Here is a 17687-nt window from a genome sequence, read left to right on the forward strand (position 1 = left end):
CACCAATATTTTTTACTTGTACTATTCAAGGTATTGATTGATACATGATGATACTGTTTCTTTTATTGATTTATAGAACATTACTACTCTTAATAAGCAATATGCTGATAATCACTTTGATATATATTCTCCAAATGACCTCTTTTGAATTGAGTGTTACTTCAGTGCAAGTTGAGAGTTGGAAAAAGCGGGCAAACTTACATTTTCCAACTTGCAACTTGCAGAAAAAAACCCTCTTTTGAATTCCTATGCATGAGAGTTAGTAGACATACGAGCTTACCACCATACTTATCTCTTATGTATTTTGTAATTTTTCTTTACTATTTTTACATCATATAATGTACATGAGTTTGTAGATATAGTATAAATAAAACAGCCAAAAGAATGATGCTTGCTAGAAAAACTAAGCCAGATTATCGAGATTGGTCAAATATTATATAAAAATAGTTGTTGTGTGGCAGGCTGTCCTGAAAGTAGAAAATTAATCTAATGGTGAGGGCTCGCCTCACAACAACAAGACAACAACGAATAATATACAATATCACAATTCTATACATAATTCAAATATAATATAAACATTGAGATACAGTATAAAACATAAATACAGTTTTAAAAAAAACACACATTCAAGAATTACAATAGACCTAATAAAAAGAGAACAATAAAATCAACTAAAAAAGCTTGTAAAAATTTAATAACAGAAAAAGGATTGCGACCATTAATGGCTTGCACACATCTGATTTGATTTTTTCAGCTTTAAAAACAAACATGTGGTTTTAACGTAATTATCATTTACTCAAAATATTACTTCCATTTAGAAATTTGTAATAAATCTATACGCCTATATAAATAAGACATTAACATTATCAACAACAGCTACACTAAAAACATCAGAAAAGGTAAATAATATGAGTAATAAAAGTTGAATAACTAGTATGCACATCAAAACCAAGAATAACCCATAAAGTTCAGGAATGACTTATTTCCAGTGGGGTCCTTTAAACAAGCAGGTTAAAGAAACAAATAGGATCTTCACTACAGGGAATGTGTAGGTGTATATAATAATTACACTTTATTTGTAATACGAATAAACATTCTTTGACAATGACCCAGTTGGAGGAACCTCTCTTTAGTCTAAACAGCCTTCTTCAGCAAGTATGGAAGGAGAAGATAGCGCCAAGCATGCTGTAAGATACCAAAGTATCAGATGGAGGAACACAGTAATGTTTGTGTGTTTGGAAGCTGTCTTTTATTTTTTAGGCATCTACTGTAGCAGAACCCACCTGTTGACTGGGGTAGAAAAGTCCAGTAGGCATTGACAGAAAGTATATTGTTTCAAATTGCCCTACCATGAGGAAAATTGAACTGAATTCAAAGTTTATCATTTATCTCTATTCATGCATATAAAGAAGATGTGAAATACACAAAATATACTATTTACAGATACACATGATAAGTACTGTAGATTCATACAATAAAGTAGCTATACCTAAACTGAGTCAGTTGTCAGTTCAATGACAAAGTGAACATGAAGTCAAATTTTATTAAGTCTGTAAATATTGAAGATTTTATTTTTCAGAAATTTTACAAAAACATCATTAATAAGAATCAGAATAATGGTCAGAGAATTTTGGCACAGTCAGCTTAACCCAGGCACACAGCTGAAATTGCGTTGGGCAAGTGCTTTCCCCAAGCTTGGGCAATTCGTCGAATGTGCATCAGGTATTAATTTTCTTTAACTCCAACGTAGTTAGGATGGATTAGTGCCGTAACTTTTTTTTTCCTGACCTTTTTAAAATGAGTTTTTTTAATTTTTACCTCCGCCAGAGGTTATGTATTGACTAAATGTCTACAGTCTTTCTGTCTGTGTTTCTGTCTGTTAGCAAGATTACGCAAATGAATGGATAATCATAAAATTTAGTGGAATGGTACATAATAATCGAAAGATACCATTAGTTTTTGAAAAAGTCAAATGACAAGGTCAAGGTCACGGAAATGCTAGTACTCTCGAGTATAACAAAAATAATGGAATCGCATGGAATCACTCCTCGTATTCAGACAGCACTCAAGAAAATAATGTACCTGAATACGACGGGCGATTCCATTATTTTCTTGAGGGTATGCAGCAGTTTCGCCCATTATACACGGCTTACTTATTGTTGGTATTCAGGCACTCTATAAAGTGACTACTCTAGTTTTAAATAGCTGTATCTACCTTTACTTGAAATATCTACAGTAATATCTGTATTTAGAATTAAGATGTTCATGCACTATATGTATTTTACATGACAAAAAAAAATCAATCTTTTCCGACTTTGTGAATTAATTTAAATAAATTTTAATAAATTAACCTAATAATTTGAATTTTGAATACTGTACATACATAAAATCTAAAAGCTTTTAGGACATCAAACCAATTCACGATTAATTTCACTATTGTATGCTCCAATAAACATAAAAATGCAGCCAGAAGCAAACGTTATATAAACGCTCCCTCTTTATTAATGTTATTTACTTTGTGCTACTGCAAATTAAGCCTAAGATTTACAAATATCTTCAGGTATAATTGCTCGGTGGTTGCGGCACCATCATGTCTGATACGGCTCTTGACTTCATTGATGGCACGCCATCTGCCAGAGATTCAACAATCTGCTAATTATCAGCTTTAAATCGTTTGAATAATTAATTGAAGATGCATTTCATATCAAATCAAAAGTTTACATAGCTTTTTGGTTTTGAAAATTAAGTCATGGATATCGCTAATAAATAAGGCCATAAAAAATTAAGTTTATAGTGTCAATGCCAAGGACCAAACAAACAAGAATAACATAAATGTACAAATTAAATGGTTTATTTTCGCTTTGCTCAGTACTGTGGTAAACAAGTAAGAATTAATGAACTGGTCAATGAACTGCAGACTGCCTTGCGATGCCAATTACTAAACATCTCAGGATATTTTGATCAATTTAAAGCAGTGGCGGATCTAGCAATTTGTAATAGAGGGGAGGTCAAGGGAGGGACTTTCACATAGAGGGTCCCCCCATAGCAGGGCCACTATGGTTGGGGCTAAGGTTAGAGGCATTCTCAAACTTAAATTTGAATACAAACAAATTTTCTTTTTTTCTCAATTACATTTTTCGAAAAAAAATGTAGGGGTCCTTGGAGTTGCTGGACCCAGTGGCGGCTCTAGGATATATTTTCTGGGGGACTAGGTTGTCCAACAGGGGGGGGGGGGGGGGCTAGGCAATAAGAGGTAGGCTCGAGCTGGGAGAAGAGGTTGAGGGGGGTTTCCCCTCCTAAATGAGATTTTTTAAAAAGAATATCAACCTCTAGATGGCCGAAAATGGCACTCTCAGACTATGACAGACATGTGTTGGCTTGGTGTGGGCCTATTTTTATGTTTTATGGTCTGACTGCCCGATGAGCTCTGTCCGGCGGGGGGATCTTAAGTACCCCTGCCACCCCGCTGGTGCAGCCACTGGTTGGACCCCTCCACCCTCCCACCCCTTGAATCTGCCATCATAAATTATGATCTACATTTACAGCAGTTATTTGGAATTAATATCATTATTGTCTTCTGGCATTTAATTTATAATAATCACTATTATACAGGTTTGGTAGGTAAGTACAAGGCATGAAAATATGTACCTCATTGGAAATAGTGTTTCATCCTCCTTGCGATAATTTACTATAGTTTAATTATAAATCATCTTATATTATAGTAGATGTTAACAATTAAGAATTGTTTATACTATATAATACAATAGCTACCGTTGTTATATCTAATAAAAAGTCTTTTTTTGCACAGTATATGATATACTGTGCAAAACAGACAGTTGATTACAAATAACAATGGTAGCTATTGTTATTTCTAATTAAACTATATTTTTTGCACAATATATAACATATAAATTTCTAGGTCAATTCAGGTCAAATGAGAATTAATTAAAAGTTATTAATTCTAAACAGTAAAATGTTACATCTGTTTCAACAGAGTAAAGTGCATTCATTTCATCAACAAAGAAGCATAACGCCAGTACTAAGCAGTCTCAGTTACCGTGGTTACTGCAAACATTGCCACCGATGACAAACGTATGCTTGCAAAGCATCCGGCAGATCACCAGCCTGTAGTTCTGCATCATAAATTATTAAACTTAGATAAGTACAAAGTTGGCAATAAATGGCTAATATAAATTGGAACATCATCTACCACATTAAATATTAAAAGTTTGAAATTAATAAATTTTTACTTGATATAGTTATTGAATAGGAAGAATAGGGAAAAACATTTAGGAAACATTTTTTATTATTTATGGAAATTGGTTGAGTATTAATACCAAAGTTATGGATATTAATTTCATTGGATATCAGCCACGTACTGTAGGTTTTGAGAAAACAGCTTGCAAAGATTCCAAAAATCTGTAGTTTATTATTAAGTTTTGTATTTTTAAGATAATTTTAATATACTTTTCAATCAGATTTAGTGATGGATATTTTATAGAAATGTTCTTCAAAATATCTTCTTTTATAAAATGCATAAAAATATGAAAGTTTTTAAACATTCTGATTCTCAAACATTTTGGGTGCCTGGGGGTAATTATAAATTGCGACAAATGGAGGGTTTTGCCAGAGTCGATTACAAATATCTCATCTGGTATTATTAGCCATTAGTTAACTATTTCAAATTAGTGGATAGAGCGCATTGCTTAAATGTCAAACAATAGCATCAAATCAATACATTCACTTGAGCTCTGTCCACATTATGAATAACTGTTGTATGCCCATATATATCCATGATGTACCTATATATGGTCATGATGTGATGTCATCATGACCATATTTAGGCATGTCACATGTTTTTGTCAAATAAAACTTGATGACTGGACAGGACGGCACACATGTAGAATAGGCCACCTATTCATGCCTGGGGAAAATATTTTTTGTGCCTCCGACCATGTAAATTATCTTGACCAAATGCCTCCAGCACAGAGTGTTACCTTTACACTGTTATTGCTAATCAGTAGTGTATAAATATCAAAGTTAATTACAGGTATGCATTAAATTGTGATGTGTTAAAAAAACATAAATATAAGGCACAATAAAAAAAATTATTAGTTTATCACCCTCGCGCGCATGCCTTTTATGGTACTGAAAAGAAAAAAAAAAATTTTTAAATTTTTTTTTTTAAATTTTATTTAATAATTTTTTTTAATTTATTTTATTAAATAGTTAGTAGATATTGTTTGCATTATCTAAATCATGTTTTACTTTGAATATCAATGCACCAGCAAACAAACCAAGGGTTATATTTGGCTTTAGCAAAATAAAAAATTTAAAAAAAAAAGCCTCCCTCCCTCATCACTTTTCCTGCCCAGATAGGGTGATAAACTAATAATATTTTTTATAGGGCCTAAAATGGTCAATGCATCCGACCGCCAGTTGTGCGGTCATGCACTTTTTTCAGCCCTGGGCCTATTAATGATAATTATTCCCACTAGAGATACTACCCTCACTATCTTCTAAATATTTAAATTTCATCCTGTTATTTTTCTAAATATTATTAACATCATACTATTTCTTAGTGTATTTATCTTCTAATATTTTCTAAATATTATCAACATCAACAAATTATTTTGATGTAACTACAGTCTTCCCTCAATAAAAGACCAGTTTTGGAACCACAAATTTACATTTTCAAGGAATATTTGTAACTGGAGGAGGTTCTTAATTGGGGAGGTCTTAAGTTAGAGAGAGACTTGCCTCTTCTAGAGATGATTTATGTGAAATTGAATTGACAATAAATATTCATCAGTAATTTTCCCTAAATCTGACTCAGATTTACCATCAGTAAAATATGATAACTTGCGCCTTGTCTTCACTTGCTGACTTTTAATGCTGTAGCTTCTCCAATGACACTTTTTTTATACTTGTTTAGCAAACCCTCCGACCGACAATAATTGTGATTTTGAATAAAAATTAAAATTTTATTTTTGGCCAATTAGCGCACCCTCCTCCACAAAAAAATGAAAATTTCCGAAAAAAAAAATTTTTAAATTAATTTTTATTATGCCCACTGCTCCCCTGAAATATCCAAAAATAAGATAAATCTATGCCTATATTTCTTGATTAATTATATAAATTTAAAACATTTATCAATCTCATTACTACAGTACACTGTTTACATTCATGAATATAACATTTTTATTTTCTCCTCCACCTAGATTTGGCAAAATCATAATTGCTAAATAAGAAATAAAATATTATATTAATTTTTTTTCAGCCACCCTCTGACAATAGAAAAAATATGTTCGCTATTAAAACAAGGTATTAAAAGAGGCTCGCCTCAAGTAGCCTACATTGTAACACAAAGCCTTATATTTTGACTGATTTCACAAAGTATAAATACTTTCACAGGGAAAATAATAAATAAAGACTTGCTTGGACATGCAGTGTTAAAATAATTACCTTTTCATTGACCATCTCTATAAATTACAAAAGGACATGCTGTCAGTTTGAAAAATGATCATCATTTTTATTTTATGAATAGGGGATTTCCCGGGTACGCATTTAAATTGGTTCTAATTTCATATTCATGGGTGGGCTTATACTCGAGGTGCTGCGCTATGGCAGTGAATTAGATTGATCCGACTGTACACTACTGTAAATCTATTCTTTAATTAAACACTTCACTTGATCACAAGCACACAAGATAATGTGAAGTTTACTTTGCAATTACTAAATACTTCTTAAAATCCTATAACCACTGTATACTATTATAGCTAGTTACAATCATGTTGTGCTGAGAAAATGATAGGCCCACAATAAAATATTTTTTTATCCTAATATATATATTTATTGTATATAGATTAATAATACATCAATTTTCACAAAAACCTGACTGACATTTTTAAGTTTGGCTTATTCTGATGACGAGTACCGTAGCAATTGGTATACTCAAAACAGTCAAACATCAGTTCCCTCCATTAGATGTCTTATCATAATACCGATTTTACAGTACTCTTTCAACCATCATGACATTCTCCACATTTTAAAATGTAAAATACAAGTAAACTTGCCATACACGTATTATATTGGCCTGGGGCACCTTAACTTCTGTAGTATACGGTTCAGTAGTTCCTCCGGTATAAGCACCCCCCCACTCTTCCTTGAACACAAAATAAATTGGGAAATTTTTCAGGGATGGGATTATACCAGGAGAATCCCCATTTTAATCAATAGCAAGGCACTGTTTCAATTTTGCTTGTTTGTCGTGTTTTGACTTCTTATGTTTTTCCCCGTTTTTTTTTTTTTTTCTTCAATTTTATTATCGCAATAATAATCGTAATAATTTATTTTTATATAGATTTTCAAATATTTATGTATTTTTTAATTTATATTTACAGGTCTCACTCTAATTGAAGACCTCTCCAATTAAAGACCACCTCCATTTAAAGACCACTTTTCTGTGGTCCCAAATTAACAAATGTCTTTTTGTATTTTTGTTATTCTAATGAGAACAAAACTTCTAAAGACTATGAAAACCCCAGTCTCAAAACTTGTCTCTAATTGGAATTGTCAATCATAATTATTATTATATTCCTATAGATTTTAAAATATTGATAAATTTTTTCATTGAATGTTTTTTGTATTTGTCTTAAAAATTTTTAATACAAACCACTTCAGCATTGGCTGCTGTTTGTAATTTCACTTTGTCATACCGAATAAATAAAAAATAAAAAATTCAAAGCCAATATTAGGATATTTTTCCTGAGAATATTTGTAAAAGTCAGACCCTGGGCTTTTGCTTGAGGAAAGACTGGTACATAAAATTGGGCATAACGTAGGTGGTGGGCCTATACCCGAGGAACTACAGTATAGGCTAATCATCCACTATATTATCATTTAAAATTTATAATATCAAATATAACTCTTTAAATATTACAGAAAAGTTATGTTTTGTACTTGGTAATGGGAACGTATTACTGTACATGAAAATAAAATTATTTATTTGGGATTTATAGATAACTTTAGCAAATCACTATTTAAAAATTTGTGGAAAAAGGTCATTATTATTACATGCCTCTACATCATATCTAAACTTTTGTGTTGTATTTGACTTATTTGTATTTTAATAATAAATCCTTATTTTTTTAAATTAGCATTACTACAGTTCACCCATATTTATATTTTAATGTTTTTTTTTTTCAATTTAGTGGATGTTGTTAAAACACATACAGTACTCTATATCTGTTATTGTATAATTGTTTTTTAAACACAATTATTTATTTTATTTGTTTTTCTTTCTCTCTTTTATACACCAAATTATTGTGTGCTGCTGAGACAAAAGTGTATGTTCAGTAGAATAAATAAATAAATCAAATATTATTTCATTACTGTTCTAGGTCTATTACTATAAACAGTAATTTACTTCTTTTTTTTTAAATTATATTAAATGACTTTAATAAGAATACTGTATTAGTTACTTTACATTTTAAATGAATTTCTGATACACCGAATGCAATATAAAAGAAAAAATGAAATTAAGAAGACATATATCATACTAAAGTACTCGAAAAGCTAACATATAAAGCTTTATATCTTTCAATTTCATAACTTTTTCAGGCTTTCCATAAACAAATAAACTAAATATATATTTTCATGACCTAATATTGAATATAGCAATTGTTTATTTTCTCCCAGGGGATCAGTATATTTAGGAAGTATTTTCAAGACCTGTTATTCACAAGATGTAATAGATTTTTTTCTAATACACTATACAAGATGATATCAACTCATAAGCATGTTTCTATAATATTAATAGGTTAAGTGGCCCATTTATCAAACCATCAATGAATGCTACAAGAATTGAATTAAAATTTAATTTACAGCATTATGGTTTAAAATCCCTAAACTCACTTTGGTATTAAAAATTGTTGGAACGTGTAATATTAGTGGATGGTTATTGATAGGTGGTAAAATGGTACGTGTCATTAAATAAATGAAGAATACTACCAGCTTTTCTGTTTCTTGTATTTATGTAGTTTATATATTTTTATATATAATTTTCTTTCAATTTTGGTCTTGTAATTCAACATAGTTTAAGATCCTGGATCTCAGGGAAGAACAGTGCACTAATACTTGCTGAGTATACAGAATGTAATTTAATGTAGTTTAGGATCATACCCTAGACCCCAGGGGAAGAACAGTGCACTAAATACTGACCGGGCATCCAGAATAAAAAGATTTCTATCTATCTACCAGAATATTATTCTAATATGTTTCACAGATCAATGTGCTAATTAATGTTTCACGGGACATCTAAAACAGTCTGCTTGCAAACAAATGAAATGTTCTTTTGTACAGTAAACAGAATCTTATTAATTCTTTATTATGGTTAATCATTGAATAATGTAATCTTCAGAAATTACTCTTTGCTTTTCAACTAAATATTATTGGTATCACTATGGCAACAGTACGACAAAAGGTATTTTTATTCAAAGATTGTCATTTGATGATTCTTATTGTTCATGAGTAAAAATAGATTCATAATTAAACCTAAGAATATCAATCGTTAGCATCCGATACAATATATCTAAAATATTGCAATAACTGCGTTAATAGCCCAATTGGGGATCTGAATATAATACGTCCTTCCTGTTTAACATGCCAATCATAACTGACACGTAATACTCCAAAACAAAAAGTAAATTTAATATAATACGTACTCTACCACTTAACAAATTACTTTAAAAAATCTTTTCTTTATCTATAATATTAGCTTTTAGAAGTCAAGATTAAATTCTTTTCAAATAAATCAATAGTATAACTAATTACACTGGTAAAATACATTCATTCTGTAACATGAACCTGTAGCTTTAGAATAATTCTTTATTTTGTTTAAACTTTGCCATTTTAAATTATATTACATTTTAAACATTTAATTTACACAACCACTAACTGTTACTAACGATTAGCATTACCACGACAGATGATTCCAAGGTCAGCTTCATGTTCAGACATGAAATTATCGATCTAGCTAGCTCAAATGATAATGTAATTTTAACTAAAAAGCGAGTGCTAAAGTCAGTATTTAAAGTGCGAGTCTACACACCACATGTGAAAACAAACTACTAAAAATTTTAAGGGGGAGGGGCAATATGCTGGGTGGCCTGAGGTAGGCATGGTCGGGCATTGCTCAAAATGTCTCAAAAGTGGTCCAGGGTCCGAAAAAAATGACAATTTAGGGGGTTTCAGAGGCTTTTAATCAATTTTATAGATAGATAGTCTACTAATATTTAGAATTATACATATCATTTCTTTTCTCCCCAATTAATTGTGGTTTTTCTTTTTTTTTTTGAGTAAAATTGGGAGGGGGGAAAGAAAATTATCTTGGGTGAAAATGCTCCCCCGTGCCCCGTAGCACTGCCACTGCTGAAGGGAAAATATACAGTAGCATCTACTCTAGATGCCTGAAAAGGACACCCTCAACCCAGTTGTCCCTGGCTTATAAAAGAGGATTCTAACTATTTTTTCCCCCTCGATTTTACCGCATCCCCCAACTGCTGGCCGAGCTGGCCCACCTGCTGGCACCTCCCTTGAACACACAACAGCTCCACTTCATACGATACTCAGACTTATTTATTTAGGAAAACATACAATTATCAAATGTAAACAATAGCGGAGGAGTTTGCAGGATGGAACAAATATTACAGCACTCTTCATTAAAGATACTGCGTCGTATGTGGGACCAATAAATTTCAACAATAAAATTTTATATGAATCGCTTTACTGTACTTCATATTGAATATTAACTTTCAACTGAAAATTATTGAAAATTAAAATGAGGAAATGTAGCCAATAAACTGTGAGTAAATCATACCACTCTTATTTGCCTGTATATCGGCTAGCAAATAAAACATTTTCTGCGAAAAATTAATCATTTAGAGTGTCTCATTGAAAACATAGGCCATGTAAAATAATTCCTCTAGCAACCAAAAATTGTCAGTTTGGGAGGGAGGCTTTAAAAATACCAGAAAATAAGAGTGAACCAACAGGCCTAACACTTTTTTTGTCAAATACAAAGAACTAAGAGTATATTCATTAGATATAATATACAGTGCAACATTGCTTTTGGAGGATAATTACAATATATTCATCTACTGAAGGAAGTACGCTTTTAAAGTCTCTGAAGTGACGTTCCTTAACTTCAATGCTCAGAACCCTCTCTCCTTGTAGATGCTGGCTACCGGCTTGAAACTTGCTACACATTTTGGGTCTTTTGACTAAGGAAATATTAACCAGCTTGTTCACACTGGACATTTGCTTAAAGTGACCAGGTACATGGTTACTTTGACCATAATTAGTCCAATGTGAATGGCTAATTATTAAACAATATAAATAAATAAGATACCTAGTGTAGGTAACATTATGATGAATAAGAAATGTAATCATTTTATTGTAAATTTAAAAAATAACAATCAAATTTATTTTAACAGTTACACTCCTTGGAGATAGGTTCCTGAAGATCTCCACTAAGTGGACAAAAGCTAAAGAAAATAATATAAATAATATGGTTTGTTGTTGAAGTGTTGAGTTTACTCATCAACTGTATCCAATTACCTGTTAAAGTGGATTTAACATACTGTAAACAGTTTGATTGAGATTGACTTTTCTCATTAAGTGATGGTCTATTTCCTTAGCAAATACTTGTCAGTCCAAAAAAAAAAAACAGAATGAAAGTACTTGAGATGTGGTGTTGGTGGAAAATAATGAACGTAAAATAAAATGGACTGGAGGACAAAGAAGTGACATTTACTGACATAAACAAGGGTAAACTCTGAAAAATAAAAATATTAAATAAATTAATTTTTTAAAGCCAATTTACCAAAAATGTGATGTTGTACAACAACTGCTCTTTTAAGACACAAAAGCGTGTTTGAAGAAAAACTTGGGACAGTTAATGAAACAGATTTTTAAATATTTTAAAACTGGGTGGGGTAGGTGGGGTGGGGGAGGACACCACGGTTTTTCCACCTTGTACAGTATTTACGAGGTAGAGTAGACTTTTATTTAAGAGGGCCCCTGACTTTCAGTTAACTTCTATGATACTATATCAGTAGTAAAAAAGCTTTAAAAAAACTTACCTTTGATTTGTCATTGACTGAGGCTCCTAATTCTAGAAGCTTCTCTACTGAGAAAAATTTATTATCCTTGGCCGCCAACATCAATGGTGTCACTTCAGTGTCCTATGAAATAAGCACATCAAATATAGAAAATACACTGTACAGTATATTATATAAATTATGTGTGCAGGAAGAACATCCACAGGCAGACCCTCATTGCCAATTCAAATGTATTAATTATACAATTATTTATTAATAGTATTTAAAAAAAATTATTTAGTCTCATTCCTCTCTCTTTACAGATTACACAACCCCAATGCTAACCTAAACATTAACCCCAACCAATGGTGTTATCTAGAAGTCTTGAAATGAAAGAGGGGAAGGGGGAGAATGGATGGGGGAGGGTGCAAATGGGAAGTGGAGGGATCTTCATGATTAAGTAGGAGGAACTACAGTAGCTCACAAAATAAAGTGATATTAGGTTAATTTTTAACTACTTGAGTATAATTGTTTTGCTTCTACTGTAACATTTCCAGTGGGAGGAGGGGGAAGATGGACTATTTTTGGAGGGGCATGTATCCCTCCTGTTTGGACCACTTGTCAACAAATTTACAAGCTACCAATGCGCTAAACAGAGAAAACAAGTCCAGCATTTAACACACTAATGTTTTTATACATTAATTGGTAAAGATTGACAAAACGATACAATCATGCAACAGGCATCTGAGTGAGCCGATTTCTGACATTAGAACTATGGAACTATTACTATGGTAACCAAAGCTTGCATTTTAAATCAAAAGCGAGAAGCATGGAGTTCATAATATAGTCTGTGTAAATTGATAAAAACTACTTACAAGTACCGTATACAAGGAAAATTTTACTGAACATTACTATTATTATTATTATTTATTCTGTGTTTATTTTGTATATTCTTTCGGGCAGTTTACTGTTCATGAAAACACCTGTACACCAGTAATTTCTTTACTCAAACTATAAGAAGTAAATTTTATATTATTTATTGTTATTTTTATTGTATTTTCTGTATGTTTTTGATAGCTGCCTCAGATAAAATTAACAGAATCCGCTGTTTGTTAATATACTGTACATTTGAATATGTTAGAATGAATTTGTGCTCCTTCCCAACAATTTTAAAAAGACACATTTTCAATCTGTAAAATGGGCAATTTAAATGGAATTAATTGAAAATTGCCCTAATAAATTCTGGGATACATAGGACATTAAAACAACCTGTATACAATGAAGTACTACCTAGACACCATACTCTAAAGTCTAATCATAATTTAATTTATTATCAATGATGTATAGTCACAATGGCAACCCAACAATCTCAATATCTCCTCCCAGCCCTATGTTCATCATTCCAGAATTTGTTTACCACCAGTACCACAAAAACCTGGACATCCAATTATGTGTAATGTATGACACTGACAGTAACTACGGTATTAATTATCCATTGTGCATGATACTAATTAAAATTTAATGAATAATTTGTTACGAATTTCCAAAAATATAAGATTTATTTATTTTTGGTGTAAAAATTGATGTATACTCAAATAAATGTCCCTAAAATTTTACTGTAAATGTGGAACTACAACACATAATTACTGTCAAAATATGTTATTCCATGATCCTAAAAAAGTAGAACATTTTTAGAATTTGTTGAGAATGATTCTGCTTCCATTAGATTTGTTTAGTCGTTTAGGGGGCGTTTATTCAAGGAAAAGATAAACCCTGGTGCATTTATTCAATGGAGCCTTTTATTCCAAATGAGGCTCTAGAAGCAGTGTTTATTCACAGCGGGGCGTTTATTTGAATAAATACGGTAATTCCATTCATAAGATATTTACTTTTTCGAAGTATTTGTAACTCTTATTGTACTTTTACCCGAGATTTTTACCAATTTGTCTTCAAAGCAAATTTATTATTACTTTTTAATCATGATGAACAAATAAGGCATAAAGAAAGTATTCAATATCATTACATTAAAACAAAAAATTAATTATACTGAAATTTAGTTAAAACAACCTACCTCATCTGCTTTACAGATGTCTGGATCACCTTTCTCCATAGACCTCAGCATCTGTTCAACACTATTCCATTCCCCACGGAAGCAGAGGGTCAGTAAACGGTTCATGACTGGGGCACCTGGAATGCCACCACTTGATGCCAGCGATGCCGTATCTGACACGCTCGTGTTTACAGACATCCTCCTTAATTCCTGATAAATGTAGAAAATATTTTTTAAAATAAAGTTCTCTAAAATACTTTTTTTTAAAATTCAATATTTAATGCAGTCTCCTTACAAGACAGCCTTAGCATTGAGGAGCCTCCAAAACTAACAATAAGCTTTACTTTTATTTTGAACATTTGCTTTTAACTACATTATAAAAAATAAAATGTTACATATTATACAAAAAATACAATATCTTTTTATTAAATTCAACAAGTATAATTAAATAGAAAATTCCTTTTACTACAATCAACAAGTACTCAATTATTAAATATTTAAGTCAATAATTTAAAAAAAAATCATCAAATTTTATGACAGTCATTATAATCATAAGTTCAAAAGCATTAGTCCAATTACCACTTTCAACCAACAAACCGCTCAAAAGTATTAAATTACAATACTATTCAGTGTTTGGTAGAAGTTTTATGTTTCATATTTTCTAGAGTACAGTATGTTTGTTTTATATATTAAAAACAATTGAGTTAATTCTCTGCCCTCTAAATATATGGCTCATAATAATGTTTTACATGCTTACATGGCAAAACAAATAAAATAATTATCATACTTTGACAAATCATATATTTGGTATATCTGCTTTTATTTAACAAAACCTACGAAATAAAATGGACTGGCAAAAGTTTCTCACAAATTATTCATTTAACCATCAAAAATATTTGATAACTCTTCTTATGTTCAGTTTCGAATATTTCTTTATTACTTAATAATGTAATTGGAATTTGAAATAAAAATTTAACTTTCTTTACTATAATTTTGAATTAGGAAGTGTAGTATAATTAAAACTACGTAATTTTTATTTCCAATTACTGGTTAAGGCTTTACCAAAATTTACTCTCATTTTGTTAATGTAAAATCAAGTATCTTGTAAAAACAAATTTTTAATTTAATTGTTATAGTTTGAAGATGTTAACTGTGAATTGCTTGAAGTAGGCCTAATGAGTTTACCTCTCTCGATTGAATACCATAGGAAATCATTCAAAACTAGATTACCAAAAAAAAATCCCTGATCCTTATTAGTGTCATTTATTTAATGTCATACCCGAAACAAAACAATAATCAACTAAATTTAACATTTCTACATCATGAATACATAACTTGATTTGTACGACAAAACTCTACACTCATCGTTAAAAGAATACTCAGCAGGTGACAGCCACATTCACGTAGGCCTAGCTACATGAGGTCAAATAAGGTAACAACCACCATTTTCAGTCAAACTTATGACACAAGTGGCAAACAAGTGGTAAGCCTAAAAAAAACATTACAAAATACACTTACAAGTGTGCCAACTACTGATGTTAACAACAGCAAGAACTACTAGATGACAAATTCTTTCTTATATTCCAGTTTTTATTCATAATGACGACCACACGAATACCATGATTTCGTGTAAATTGCAACACAATCTCAACGAAATTGGCCCGAAAGCTGCGAAATCGGAAGTAATATACCAAGAAGGCACGTTGAGAAAGAAGTGCTGTTGAGTGTAATGCAGTAGAAGTCAAATGGATCAAATTCAAAGTTATGGCATCATTGATGAAGTCGTTCTTGCAATAAAACCCTATTCCAGTTCAGATGTCTTCCTTTGATGATGTTGAAAATTCCAATAATCTTAAGAGAACCTACGCATGATGCCAATAGTAAACACATAAACATACAAACACCTTGATGAAGTTAATTCTTAAGTTTATCTGCCTATTTATTAGTCACGGTCTACTGACCTCTTTGAATACCAAGCCTGAGAGAGATGATGAGGGTTGGTTGGTCTTTTTTTAAAGTGTTCCCACCGAGGGCGCCATGTACAAAATATTTTCGGTCAGCATTAATCTAAAAATACAACTTCATAAATACAACTTGTATACAACTTGGAGAACAACACGAGTACAGATGAATTCACTAAAATATTATATTAAATTATAACAATTTTTACAATCTAAAGTGCCGTTCCCTGACACCAGATCGGTGTATCAAAACAAACAATAACCAACTACCTACAGTAGAACCCTCCTTTGAGACATCCCTATTAGGGGGACATTCCTAATAGGGGACACTTTAAGGGGGACCTCTATTAAGGGGGACCTCTATTAAGGGGGAACCCCTACTAATTAAGGGGACGGGCACACTTTGTAAGTGTGCCAAATGGTCGAATCAATACATTTTAGACCAATATTAAGGGGACAATTTTTTATGGTATCGCTACAACCACAAGATTCAAATTAATAATATTTCATTCAAATATATCTTTTGACAAGTACAACTTTTGAGCGATATCATACCGTAACATGTTTTTATTGATCATAAAAATTGGATATCATAGTCCAATAGTCTGTTGTCTTATGTCATATTTTTTAACTTTATCAATTTTTTGGGTAGATTCTTGGCAAACATGTCTAAAAATATCTAAAAAATTCACTGATTAAGAAAAAAAAAATGGATGCCAGTTTTTTTATTCACTTTTAGGGCCTCCATTTTGAATTTCAAAATGGCCGCTGCCGAAAATTATTTTTTAACAAAAAAAATTGCAAATAGACCATCTTTATCATTTATATATCATAATAGTCATTTTATTTTATCTGATATCATATAATGGGATTAGTGATGCATTCGGAAGAAAATAAGAGCACAAGAAATAATCCCCTCCCATAAATCTTGCTCCCCCACACACTTCCCACTGGATGTTCTTTTGCAAAAAAAGTTATTCTCAAGTATTCACAAAATCGCCACATATTACCATATTTTGCCATGTGAATCTCCCTAAACTTAATCACTGAGCACTGACACTTAACCTTCGCCCCTTAAATCCCCCTGCCCCACCACGACGTCCAGGGCCAGGCCCCTCCCCAATTTTTTTAAAAATTTATAAATGGAGATAAAAGAGGAAAGTTATATTGACATTTAGGCCTAGGAATGTGAGTGCCATCTAGTTGCCATAGCCACAACATTTTGTTCCTCGGTTTTGGAGAAGGGCAGATTTAGGGATGGGAACGTTCCCCCTGTTTTTCCACTGTCGTCTTTTTTTGAAAATACAAAATCGCATGCATATACTAAGTGTAACAGCATTTACTGAACATCAATCATGCCATTACTAGACATATATCTGTATAATAATGATAAACACTAGCAGTCTGATAAAAGCAATGCTGCAGAATTCTAATTCAAAAACTCAGATCATGTTTTCAATTTAGAAAAAAAAGTTCAATTAAAAGTATTTTGGTGGTGGTGGTGCTGCAGTAGTGGCCTGCCTCGGTTTGTTTGATTGTGGTGTGTAAAAATGACCTCCTAAATTAGGAGTATAT

General features: G+C 31.6%; 1 protein-coding gene across 3 annotated transcripts in view; it reads right to left on the bottom strand.

Moving 5' to 3' along the window:
• LOC117120380 (serine/threonine-protein phosphatase 6 regulatory ankyrin repeat subunit B-like) overlaps window positions 1–17687 on the bottom strand; it is a 74895-nt gene that overhangs the window by 47334 nt on the left and 9874 nt on the right. For 2 of the 3 annotated variants that reach the window (XM_033265429.1, XM_033265423.1), the window contains exons 2-3: window positions 14173–14361; window positions 12144–12245 (exon numbers count right to left, since the gene is read on the bottom strand). In XM_033265429.1, the coding sequence (XP_033121320.1) occupies window positions 12144–12245; window positions 14173–14361 (291 nt within the window). Of the gene's footprint in view, window positions 1–12143; window positions 12246–14172; window positions 14362–15669; window positions 16114–17687 lie in introns of those variants that run through there. The other variant, XM_033265436.1, reaches the window with a different exon arrangement.

This window comes from Anneissia japonica, unplaced genomic scaffold (assembly GCF_011630105.1).
Source record: "Anneissia japonica isolate Jap-2015-1 unplaced genomic scaffold, ASM1163010v1 scaffold250_len512249_cov173, whole genome shotgun sequence".
Classification (NCBI taxonomy): Eukaryota; Metazoa; Echinodermata; class Crinoidea; order Comatulida; family Comatulidae; genus Anneissia; species Anneissia japonica.